The sequence below is a fragment of the Mus caroli genome, chromosome 9, assembly GCF_900094665.2.
Source record: "Mus caroli chromosome 9, CAROLI_EIJ_v1.1, whole genome shotgun sequence".
NCBI lineage: Eukaryota > Metazoa > Chordata > Mammalia > Rodentia > Muridae > Mus > Mus caroli.
Genome location: NC_034578.1, coordinates 114,590,084 through 114,603,371, shown reverse-complemented (window position 1 = coordinate 114,603,371; position 13,288 = coordinate 114,590,084). Strand labels below are relative to the sequence as shown.

The window sequence follows — 13,288 nt, the reverse complement described above, 5'->3', positions numbered from 1 at the left end:
ATTCCTATTGTAGATAACTATTATTCTTAATTACCTAGCAAAGTTAATTCAGAGCACATCCCCCACTTCCAGAGAGTCTCTGGCCTTTTTACTAATTCTAAAACCAGCCCAGAGACTGAGCTTGAGCCTTGCTAATTTGCAACTGAATAAAGTACCTGGACTTCCCCAAAAGAAGCTTTGTGATGTTACTCTTCACTGTCTAAGATTTTTGTCTTTCAAGGTCAAGATTGAAGGTCAATCTACACCTTCAGCCAGACTGCAGTGGATGTGCATCCCCGCTCCCTAGAGCGTGCTAGAGGCAGCTGTTATATTCATTCTAAAGACATTCCAGCACATATTGTGGCTTCAGATCTGATTTGAGATTTAGGTTTACTACGAGGGCTAAAATGGCAGATATTTCAATATTAGAAGAGATTGGTTTTTATTTCTGATAGACGGGCTTAGTCCCTCAGCTGGTCTCTGGTTTTCCACCCTTGCTGTTATAGCAAGGTCCCCTTAGTTCCTCAGGCTGTGGAAATAACAGAGATGAGGAGGGTGACCTCCAGCTCCTAATATAGCCTAAGAGCCACAAATTGTGGTGTTACTAGTGACATAATTCTTGTCAAGGCCTTGCTAAATCTGAGGTTGACAATTCTCCTTTAGGAGCTGCACAGTACTCAGAACTGTGTATACTGATTCGTGATCATACGAATACAGTACGGGTACCGGGTAACGATTGGGTGCAGAAATTTACTACAGGGGAAGGTCCAGCTTGACCATTTCTGGGTTCCCTGTGAGATACACCCGGTTTGGATGGAGGTTGTTATCTAGTTCCAGTTACAACCAAAAATATCTTTCTAAGGCTCTGCCTCCCCTCCCCAAAAGATACCAAGAGCCACAAGTGTGGGTCATGACAGCACCCACAGGAGGAATTGGGTCATTTTCCCCCCAAGCCAAGGTTAAAGCCCACTCATCTACAGATGAGAAAATCATTTGATCACCTCAGTTAGGCGTGGCCTTATTAAACTTAATTAATGGGGGGGGGAGGTTGGAGACCGTATCATCAGAAGGGCAAGCCCTTCACAGCTCCCACCCTAAAGAGCCAATTGGCCTTGTACTATGGAGCCGGTCATCACCCCCTCCTCCTTGTTCCCCGCCTGTCATCCAAGAATGCAGAGGAATATCCATGTACTCTCCTTCAGTGTTATTCATAATAAAGTGCCTTTCAAATTCGTACAGTCAGCCTTCACCGGGGTTCCAATGCCCTGTAGCTGACTACTTAAAATTTCAACAAGGAAGTTACCTATTCAGTACTAATTAGCATTATAAAGGTCAGAACCAACAGCTCAGGGCTAGTCTGCTAGTTGTTTACTAGGACAGAAAGGACAGTCTTATCCAGATATGGTTTACCATAAGAAAAGTTAAAAAAAATCACGTTGAGACAGGTTTCTTCATTAAGCCCTAAGAATTCAGGCAGAACTAAAAGACAAATAAATTTTATGCCTCAGCCCAGCCTTTTCTTTTTTATATTAACAACAGGGAGGAGATGTAACCTCCCCTCCCCAGCCTGCAACCTGTTTGCTCAGGTTTCAGTGTTAGAGAGCATCGGGGCGGAGCTTGCCGCCCTATCATCCTGCCACTTCCACTTCCTGCCTCCTATCTGTTCCGGAGCCATCACATGTTCACCTGCAACCTTACTCGAAGATGATTTGGCGGGAATCGGACCCCTTCCCCTCTTTCATAACTCGGTGCACGAATTAGTAAAATTGAGCTTTGATCAGAATTTTGTCTTAGCTATGTCTTTCGTCCGCCTAGCTCCCTCTTCTCTTCCAGGTTTCCAAGATGCCTTTCCAGACTAGAACCCAGACATGTGAGCCGCTGGCCAGACACAACACTTCACCTGTCAAAATCTATGGTTCTCTCTCTCTCTCTCTCTCTCTCTCTCTCTCTCTCTCTGTGTGTGTGTGTGTGTGTGTGTGTGTATGTGTGAACATGATGTGGTAGCCAGAGGTCAACACCAGGCATCTTTTTCAGTTACTCTCCACCTTATTTTTTGAGGCAGGGGTCTCTCACTGAACCTGAAGCTCTACAATTCAGATTGTCTGGCTGGCCAGTGAACCCCAGCGACTTATCTGTCCCCATCCTAATCTTCCTCCCAGCCATTCAGGGTGGGAGGAATGCAGGTGTATGGGGCTGTGCCTTTTAGAGTTGACTTCAAGTTCTCATGCTTATGTGGCAAGCACTTTACCAACCGAGCCATCTCTCCGGCCCCATCATCTGCTTATGAGATAGGATCAGTCACTGGGACCTGAGATGGGATGGGCCACTTAGGCTAGGCTGTCCAGACAGCTGGCTTGAGGGGTCTACCTGTCTGCCTCCTGCGTGCTAGGGTTACAAACACAAGCCATCACTCCAAGCTTTTCACATGGGTCCTCTCTGCTTATGTGCTGAGCCGTTGGCCTGCTGAGTTGTCTCCTATGTCTGCCTCCTAATTTTTCTTAGCCAGTTTTGCCAGTGTCCTGAGCAGTATTTTCTGTGCTGATGGAGAATCTGGGCAAGTCAAGACCCCAGCCTTCTTTGCTCTCATTCCTGCTTCTTGCCAGGTATCTGTGAGCCATGCCTTTGGGCTAAAGTCCCTCACATCCCCTGCTTCTCCACAACTAGTTCAGCCTGGCTCCTTATCCTCAGCTGATTCCCTACCCCTACTCTAAGCAAAAAGACCAGAGTCCTGTTTCCACCAGCAGAGGAGGGCTGTGGCTTCTAGGGAGGTGGGTCAGACAAAGGCAGTTCTAGCAATGGTGACATGTCCTTGAGGCAATGGTGACATGTCCTTGAGGCAGAAGAGATGTATAGTGCAGATCCTAAGTGCAGGGTCAGGAAGGCTTGAAGGACAGCCGACAAAGAGTGGGCTTTCATTTGGGGGGGGGTGTAACTGGCTGGTTTTGTGTGTCAACCTGACACAAGCTGGAGTTATCACAGAGAAAGGAGCCTCCCTTGAGGAAATGCTTCCATGAGATCCAGATGTAAGGCATTTTCTCAATTAGTGATCAAGCCAGGAGGACCCATTGTGGGTGATGCCATCCCTGGGCTGGTAATCCTGGGTTCTATAAGAAAGCAAACTGAGCAAGCCAGGGGAAGCAAGCCAGTAAGCAGCATTCCGCTGCCCCCCCCCCCAATGGCTTCTGCATCAGCTCCTGCCTCCAGGTTCCTGCCCTGTGTGAGTCCCTGTTCTGACTTCCTTTGGTGATGAACAGCAATGCGGAAGTGTAAGCTGAATAAACTCTTTCCTCCCCAACTTGCATCTTGATCATGATGTTTTGTGCAGAAATAGAAACCCTGACTAAGACAAGGAGTGCTTTCAGTATATAAGACAGGTTTTTTTGAAGGCACAAGGGTACCTCACATAGCCGTTTACATACTTGCCTTAACTAATTCTGGCCCCAAGACTGGCCACTTGTGTGCCTAGAGTAGAATATGGCCCTCTCAGCATTCCCAGGTCACCTTCTCCACCCCATTGTGACACCGTCTCCCCAGCTACCAATGGAACCCTAGGGTTCTGCTTCCAAGGATATGGTTGGGTCTGGATACCAGTCAGGTGGGTCCTGTCTCCAGGGAGGAGGGACTGGGGGTTCATGTAGAAGGTGATAATTATGATGACAGCTTGTGACTGTGGGGCCACATTCTCCATATGGCACATGTGGACAGGAACGTGCCTGGGCCTGTTCAGCTGTGGGAACCCTATGGGAAGAGCAGGCTGTCCTCAAGGGAATTGTGAGTTCTCAGGTATGGCGCACAGTTGTTTCCTGTGTGCAGGTAGAGTGCTGACTTCTCTTTTTCTAGCAGGACCTTTGAGGTCAGTGGAGGGCAGTGTGGTCAGCACCCTTGCTGACTGCCAGCCAGTTCCCATGGATATTCAGTGCAGGTAGAGCTGCTTGGGGACCTCACAGATGACTTGGGGGCACACAGGGGCCTTGCTGACTGCTAGTCCCTGTGGGTTTTTTGAGTAGTGCTAAATTAACCAGGCTTGCCTTGAAATCATCTTGTACCTAGATAGGCCTTGAACTTGTGATCCTCCTGCCTCAGCCTTATAAGTAGATGGAATTACAGGCCTATAGTGCTAGGCCCAGCTTCCTTCTTTTACTTTGGCCTTAATTTTTATTGTCTTTGTGACCTTCCTTGAATTTATTGGTTAATTTTCTCTCACTTTTTATAATGAGACTTAGTTGATCAATATTCAGCCTATACTTTTCTATTAAAATCAGATAAAGCTATACATTCTCCACAAATTACAACTTTTCAAACACCCATACATTTGCTACTTTACTGCTATCACTCATAAATACTTTAATTTTCTATGATTTCTTTGGTGTGTAAGGCACTTATAAGTTTCTTTCCTTAAAAATACATTGATGTTTCTTCTTACCCTCACTTCACACTCATGGTCTAGAAGACTCAGTGCCATAGTTACAATGTTACTCCTTCTCTACTGATCTAAATATTTGATACAGTCTCAATCAAAGCTCAGCAAATTGTTCTGTGGCTATAACAAGCATGCCCTGAAGTTAATGTTTGGGTGACCAAGTGGCCACCATAACCATGAGGAAGTAGATTGAATGTGTGTGTGTGTGTGTGTGTGTGTGTGTGTGGTGTGCCAGAGTGCTTGTTCACACATTCGCTTCAAGACATCAGGATTTGCAGTAAAACTAGCACAATTTTGATACCACAGCACAATTGAGAAAGCACAGCACAGATCCAAGAAACAGAGCAGAGCTCAGCACCAGGTTCGCACAGAGAAAGCCAACTGAGCAAAGGGGCAAAAGTCACTTAGTATAGAAAGTGAATGTGCTACATAATACCTGGCCATCTATAGGGAAAAAAATAATCTAGATGCACCCACCTTTTACAAAAATGAACTCAAATCAGACCCTAGACTTAAGTGTGAAACAACACAATAAAACTTCTAGAAGAAAATCAGCAGGAAACCTCAGTGGCCTAGGTTTGGCAATGAAATTTTTAGCTGTAATGCCAAAAGCAAGACCTCAGGAAGAAAAAGAATAGGTATGTTGAAGCTTGCCTGCTCTGTGGAGACCCCCATTAGAAGGATGAAAGGTCAGAGGTGAGGAATATTTGCAAAGGTCTGTGATAAGGACTTACATTTAAACTACAGGTTTTGAAATAGGCAGACATAGCTGGGGAAGTGGCTCAGGGGTTAAAAGTAAGTTCTGCTCTTGTTCCAAAACCCAGTTCCCAGCATCTGTGTCAGATGACTCACAACCACATGTAATTCCAGGGGTCAGTTTGACTGTCTCCTTCTGGACTCCATGGGAACCAGTGCTCATGAGCATTTACCAACACACACACAAATTAAAATGGATAAAAGTGAATCTTTAAAAATGTCTGGTAACTGTAGCCCAGTCATTGAAACATTTGTCCAACATGTAGACGACCCTGAGATGAAAATATAGATATAGAGATAGGTAGTTAAGTGGGTGGGTAGGTAGTAGGTAGATAGATAGATAGATACTTAGGCACAAGAAGAGCAGTCTTACAAGGAGGAAGATAGCAGATAAGAAGGTGTGGTTGCAACACTGCTCTTCACCTATCCAGAACAGCTGAAATAAAGTGATCTGATTATAGCAGTTCCAGGAAAGGTCACAGGGCAGACAGAATTCTCATTCATCGCTGGTGGAGATGCAGAATCATATGGGAGACAGTTGGCAGCCTTTTACAAAGCTAATCATACTCTTAGCACATGACCCATCAGCCCTAGTATCATCCATGCCCCTGAGGTTTGCCCAGCTGTTTAGAAAATTTAAGTCCACAGAAGAGCTTCCATCGAAATGTTTATAGTGGCCTGCTTCACAGTTGCCAAACAACTAGAAAGTCCTTCAGTAGGTGAATAGGTAGATGGGCTGTGCACATGCAGTCAAGAAAGTACTTTTGAGTGACTCTTTTTTTTTTTTTTTGGTTNTTTTTTGAGACAGGGTTTCTCTGTGTAGCCCTGGTTGTCCTGGAACTCACTCTGTAGACCAGGCTGGCCTCGTACTCGGAAATCCACCTGCTTCTGCCTCCCAAGTGCTGGGATTAAAGGCATGCGCCACCACTTCCTGGCATTTGAATGACTTTTTAAAACTACTATTAGGCAGCCATGTTGATGAGACTACACAGCCTCTGCATTGTACAATCTTCCCCTTCCCTTCTGCTACAGCCGTGAGCCTCCTGGCGTGGGAGTTGTGATGCCCATGCGTCAGTTTGGGGCTGAGCATGACACAGTCAGTGGTTCCTCTGCATTGTGGCTAGTTGTGGTTTTCTGTAAAGGACACCTGTAGATATGCTAAGAGACAGCTCATGGGGCTGACAAAGAACTACAGATAACTAAGGCATGCTGAGATCGGGAGAAAAACATGTCTTCCCCAAGGAAGGGTGGCCACATTGGTTTATCCAATACCAAATGCTCAGCCCTGAAATCATACACATACATGTGCTAAGTGACACTATATTGACTGTGTAGGTTGTATTAATATATTTAGGGGTGTGTGTGTGTGTATAACAACTAAAGAAAGAGAGGCCATGAGTATGAGAGAGCAAGGCAGGGCACATGGGGAGTTTTTTTTTGGGGGGGGGGAAGGATGGGGGAAATAAAGTACTTATATTTTAATTTAAAAAGGGCTATTAAGGAGCAAGCATGAATGAACATGAAAAATGGACATTACTGAAAGGAAAGAAAGGCAGAATGCTGTGTGGTCTCAGCTTATGTTCTGGGAACAGTAAAGTCCCTATAGCAAGGTGACAAATGGCTCATAGGGCTCCTGAAGAGAGGATTGTCAGACGTGGAGCAGGTCCTTAGGCAGGGGAACTTTTATACTTTGGAATGGTAGTTACCCTCAGTGGTTGCTGAAGCCCAGAGAGTTGTGCAGTGTAGAGAGTCAGCCAGACAAACCCTAAACCCCACTTAGGATACAAGGTCTTGGGGACCCTGGGGTCGAATGTGTCAAATGAACTTAACTGTTATAAATGTATGAATATGCATTCAGATTTTAAACCCTGCTGCTAACATGTTCCTTATATGTGTTCTCTTGAGTGTAATTGTGTGTGTGTGTGTGTGTGTGTGTGTGATGTGTAAATTGAAAGTAAAAGTAAAAGAGACTACTTAGGAAGATGATGGGTCCCTGGGAGGGGGACATAGGAAGATGAAACAAAGGATAAAGGGTAATGGAGACTGAGCTAAGTATATTATGTGTATGTGTGTATGTGTATGTAGTACATACATGTTTGTGTTGCATGTATGTATGTATATGTTGTATATTTATATGTAGTATATATATTAATATGATGTATATGTAGTATATATGTATATGTAGTATATGTATATATATATGTGTGTATATATATATATATATATATATGTATATATATATATATATATGCACCTGTTTTTTGCCTCCCAAATTATGGGATTAAAGGCATGCGCTGCCACATCTGGCCCCTGAAGGTTCTTTATCTTTTGTCATTTATAAAATAAATGCATATGTGTAAGTATGAAAATGTCATAATGAGCCTTGTCATTTTGTACACTAAATGTAATAGTACACTAATTTTTACTAATGTGTATGTGAACATATATGTGGGTCCTATGGAGGTGGAATAGGGCATCAGACCCCTTGGAGCAGGAGCTACTGGTGGTTGTGAGCTGTCTGGTATGGGTACTAACCTTGGGTCCTCTACAAGAGCACTACACACTCTTACGTCCAAGGGCCTAAATACAATAATCTTAAAAAAGAATCTCTATGTCTATACCTTGAAATTCTCTGAAGCTTAACTTATTGCTTGGTACATTATTAAATTCCATGAATCCTCTAAGCAGGTTTGAGGAAAACATATATTTTCTAGTTGCTAGTTGCAGAATTTTATAAATGACAATAGATAAAGGGCCCTTCAGGGGCCAGATGTGGTGACTCCTGCCTTTAATCCCAGTCCTTGGGAGGCAAAAGCAGGCAGATCTACGAGTTCTAGGTCAGCCTGGTCTACATAGTGAGTTCCAGGATGGGTGGGGCTACATAGAGAGACCTTGTCTCAAAAAAGAAAAAAAAATGAACTTGTGTGTGTGTGTGTGTGTGTGTGTGTGTGTGTGTTCAGGTATGTGCATATGTAGGGTGGAAGGTGTCAGATAGTACTCCTTACTGCTTCCCATCAGTTGGCTTTGAGTCAGAGTCTCTCTGCATTTGGGACTCTCATTTTTTCTTTACCTAGACCAATCTCAGCAATCTTCCTGTCCCACCCCTCTTATATTTGGGGTGCAAGCATGCATGCCTGGCCTGGCCTGTGGGTGCTAGGCTCCCAACTCCAGTGTTTGTGATTGGGTAGCAAGCGCTCAAAACCATGGAAGCTTTCCAGTGTTGCCCTCCACACACCCATTTTTTTGAGGTAGAGTCTGAGGTTATTATAGTCAAGGCTAGCCTTAGACTTTGGCTTGTTATATAGCCAAGGCTAGCCTTAGACTTGGGATCCTCCCACTTCCAAGTTTTGGGGTGACAGGCATATACACCAGCGCAGGTGGCAGGACAAAGCTGCTGAGCAGTATTCGTCCATATTGTCGCTAAATCTATGCATAGTTTACCCCTGGGAGGCGTTGCATTAGGGCCTGCAGTGGTAGCTCAGTGGCTGATCGTGGATACAGCTGGTAGAGGATCCAAGTTCTGTTCCTGGCTGCACGCTGAGAAGCACACAGCCCAGCTCCAGGGCAGCCCACACCTGCCGTGGCCACTAAGGGCAGCTGCACTCACCTAAGAGGTCTATCCACAGACACACACATGTATGCACGGTTAAAAATCAGTCTGAAGTATTGGAGCTGTTTCTACCCACCCCTTGGTGTTTGAAGTATCTGGAGGCTTTAAGTAGGCTCAGAGATTTTTGGTTGGTTGGTTTTGCAGTTAGGGTTTCTCTGTGTAGCTCTGGCTGTCCTGGAAACCCACTCTGTACGCCAGGCTGGCCTTGAGCTCAGAGAGCCGCCTGCCTTTGTCTCCTGAGTGCTGGGATTAAAGGTGTGTGCCACCACTGCCTGGCTAAGGCTCAGATATTTTAAAGATTTCCAGGTTTTGTGTTCTGAAACTTTTATTGTTAGATAGTAGGCCTCTCTAGTCCTAGTGATGTCAAAATTTGACGTGTTAAAAATGATGTACATATTATGTAAATGAGTGTTTGCCTATCTGTGTACCGTGTGTGTGCCATGCCCACAGAGGTCAGGCGAAGGCATCAGCTCTCCTGGGAGTGGAGTTATACACAGTTGCAAGCTGCCATGTGGATGTTAGGAATCAAAGCTGAGGCTGCAGTCCTGTTAACCTCTGAGCCATTTCTCTGGTCCCCTAAAGGCTTATCTTGTTTGCTGATGAGTTAGCTCTGCCTGCTTTGTTTGGTTTCTATACAGAACACAACTTTCCCCATCCCTTTACTCTGCCTTAATTTTTTTTGTCCTTGTGTCTTAAGTGTGTCTTCTTATAGGGTGACCAAATTGTCATCCATTTCAAGACACTTTCGAGAAGAGGAGAGGACCAAGGTTGAGTCCCTACACCAGCCCAGAAGTCACAAACAAGGTATGCTCCAAGCACACTGGGAAGTGCTCACGACCCTTTTAAAATAGAACATGGATTTGATATTTCTTTTTATTTTGTACTTATTTTATTAAAATTCTAATTAATGCATACTAATTATATGTCTTTGTAGAATACAGTATAGCACTTAAATGCACATATGCAACAGGTAAGGTCAGATCAGTCATGTCTGCTAGCACAGACAGCCATCATTTCTTAGCACTGGGAACATTCGAAATGCTCATGGCTACTTTGAAATATTTCATTGTTGACCACCACAGTTATTCTGATGTACGGTGGAGCACTAGACTATATTATCTTTCTGTTCAACTGCACCTTCTATTCCTATTAACTATTATCCCCCCATCCCTGCCTGTGCCCCCCCAAGGCTCTGGTACCCCCTGCTTGATTCTTTATTGCTTTGAGATAAGCGTTGTCTTTCACACACACGTGAGAGCACCTGTTTGTCTGTGTGCATCTGACTTCTCTTCTATCCATGTTTCTGCCAATGACAAAGTGTTGGTCTTTAATGTCTGAATAATATTTTATTGTGCATATATAGATAGAATAGACAGATGAGATATAAATTATAGATGACAGGTAGACAGATAAATTACAGATAGATGGTAGGTAAATGATTGATCGATGGTAAATAGATACAGATAGGTGATGAGTAGTAGATAGATGATAGACACGATAGATGATAGATAGATAGATAGATAGATAGATAGATAGATAGATAGATAGACAGACAGACAGGCAGGTCACCTGGGTCACTGTGACCAAGTAGCTGACAGAAACAACTTGGAGGAAGAGAGGTTTATTTTGTCTCGGGATTGGAGACCTCCTAGTCCCCTGTGGTGAGAAAGTCATAATGGAATTCATGTCCACAGGAACTAACAGATCACAGAGCCATGAGCCAGCAGCAGAGAGCAGCTAGAACCAGGGGCCAGGCTGCAACTTTCCAATACATGAGCCTGCTGACACCATTGCACCAGCGGGGCCCAACTCTCGAAGGAGCCACAGTCCCCAGAAACAGCACAACTTTCTAACTTGTGGCAATGTGTTTTGACTCATTTTTCCAGTTGTGCTTACTGAATTCATTTTGTTTCTTCTTCCCTTGATTCTTTTCTGAATTGAAATTGCTTTCCTTTGGTTTATAGTTTTCTGCCTACTGATGTGAATATTAAATCCGTATTGTACAAGAGTAGTCGCAAAGCTTTCATCCCTTGTCCTGAATGCTTTCTCAAGCACAGAAAGCTCTGAAAAATATCTGTCTTTTCCCCTCCCAACTTACACACACACACACACACACACACACACACACACACACACACACACAGAAGAGGTCATTGAATCCTCTGGAGCTAGAATTCCAGATGGCTGTGAGCTGCCTGATATGAGTGCTGGGAACTGAACTCCAGAGTATTGAGCCGTGTCTCCACCCCAACCACTGTCTTCCTCCCCACTCCATCTTTTGACAGTCCCCTAATTACTTAAAACAGTCTATGTGTGGAAGTTTTGTACTGGCTTGACATTTTGGTGACCCGTGTCTGCATCTCAGGCTGCCCCCCCCCACACACACACACACACTTCGTGCTCTTTCCTAAGTTCCCCAGCTGAGGCAGCTCACTGTGGTGATTTCTTGGCTCTCAGGTGGCTGTACCCATCCGTACTCTACTCTGTTTCCTCATTTGTCACTCCAGGCTGGCTGTACGCTCCATTCTTCTCTGGTCTCTTTGGAGACTTGGAGGCTGTGCGTTTGCCTCTCCAGCTAACACTATTCCTTCCCCTAGGGCCCAGGGCTTAATGGCAAGGTGTCTAGACACAGGTTCCTCCCATTGTGCTTGAGAGAAGGGTTGGGTTTCTTGGATATATTGATTTATGTTTTTGGAGTTTAAGAAAATATGTTTTTTTCTTTTTTTTGGGGGGGGGGTTCGAGACAGGGTTTCTCTGTGTAGCCCTGGCTGTCCTGGAACTCACTTTGTAGACCAGGTTGGCCTCAAACTCAGAAATCTGCCTGCCTCTGCCTAGGATTAAAGGCGTGTGCCACCACTGCCTGGCTACGTTGTTTCTATATACTAATACATACATTATTATTTTTCTCATCCATTTCTCTTGCGAGTTTCTGTTTAGACCTGGGCTAACCTTCCACCTACCAAGTCTTTCCACCTGCTCAGCTCTCAGCTACACACTTCAGCTCACTAACACTCCACACTGAATCTGTTTGATTAACTTTCCACTTCCTATCTTTATTTCTAACAACCTTTTACCCCTTCTTATGCTGAGAAGCTCACTGTCTGTATCTGTGAGTTTCCTGGCAGTCTCATAGTGCCTGCCTCCTCAGACCACAATTTGAGAATCTCTCAGGCTCGCTTGCAGAAAGTTTGCACAGAGAGGGGAGCCAAAGAGTTCCCAACCCATGGCCTCTTTAGCACTACTGAGGGGTTTTGGCTCACAAGACAGATTTGGCTGTGTCTGCTCCTTACTGCTGCCAAACTATATCCTAGATACTGCTTACAGCCCCCCTGCCCTCTCCTGCTGCTTCACTTTGGGTCCAAGTTACATCTGTCTCCTTGAGTGTTCTACATTCCAGCTTCTGGCTTCTAAGCTTTATGGCTAAGTCTCCAAGTCTCTCTGCCTTTGGCCTGGGCCTTTACCATTCATGACTTGGGTGTTTATTTTATGCCACAATTTGTTTACTTACTTGAAGGAGGGGTCCTCTGAGTCCTCTGCCAACTTTGAAATTCCAGAGATGCCTCAGATGTGTGAACAGTTTGTTATGAGGAAGCTGTCAGAGAGCTCCTGGCATTCGTGCAGGAAAACATTCTCTAAAACATCCAAAGTGTCCAATGCACTAAAAATGGGGGGGGGGGTGTTGAGCCAGGAGGAATGATGCAAATAAGACTTTAGAAGGAAAGGGAGGGGCCATGAACTCCAGGTTGACCCAAGGCAGAGGGTCTTTTCTGTCCACTGGCTTCCATACTGGGTCCCGACGGAGGGAAGAGAAGCCGTGACAGGAACTGACCTGCATCCTTTCTTTGAACAGATGAAGGAAGAACAGAACCACAAGACAGCGTTCGGATCCCAGAATTCCAGGGACACACACCGGCATGAGATTTCCTTTCCCTCGCAGAACTGGTCCTTGGAGATGCTGCTACGCAGATTGAAGGCCATAGATGCCAGGAGGGATGACAAGTTTGCCAGCGTTATGGGTGCCATTGGGGAGTTTGGCACATTCCAGTGGAGGCTGGTGGTCCTCACCTTCATCCCCAGCATGCTGTCAACCTTCTTCATGTTCTCTCATCACTTCTTGCTCACAGCTCAGAGGCCCTACTGTAACACCAGCTGGATCCTGGAAGTGGGCCCCAATCTCACAGAGGATGAGCAGCTGAACCTGACCCTGCCCCGAGCATCCAATGGCAGCTTCCTGACCTGCCTCATGTATATACCCGTGCCATGGGACCTAGACTCTATCATCCACTTTGGCCTCAATTATACAGAAACATGCAAATTCGGGTGGATCTACCCTTTCGCTAACACGCGTTCTCTGATCAATGAGGTATGCTTTTCTTTTGTATTGTCTTGAACACAGCTACCCGAGAGACTCGGCACAGACAGCTGGCACTTGGTCTGAGCACATTCTGCAGAGGGGAAGAAGTTAGGGTCCTTGTTCCCTAGCCCTGGGTCCTGATTTTCTTTCTTTCTTTTTTTTTTTTTTT

The 13,288-nt window shown here is 45.1% G+C and overlaps 1 protein-coding gene across 6 annotated transcripts in view; it reads left to right on the top strand.

Annotated features, from left to right (window-relative positions):
* The first annotated feature begins 3,531 nt into the window (after positions 1-3,531).
* The window catches only part of Slc22a14 (solute carrier family 22 member 14), a 20,904-nt gene continuing 11,147 nt past the window's right edge, over positions 3,532-13,288 (top strand). For 2 of the 6 annotated variants that reach the window (XM_021172261.2, XM_021172257.2), the window contains exons 1-3: positions 3,595-3,762; positions 9,478-9,569; positions 12,616-13,128. In XM_021172261.2, the coding sequence (XP_021027920.1) occupies positions 12,616-13,128 (513 nt within the window). In that variant the 5' untranslated portion in view covers positions 3,595-3,762; positions 9,478-9,569. Of the gene's footprint in view, positions 3,575-3,594; positions 3,763-9,462; positions 9,570-12,615; positions 13,129-13,288 lie in introns of those variants that run through there. The other 4 variants (XM_021172262.2, XM_021172258.1, XM_021172260.2 and 1 more) reach the window with 4 other exon arrangements.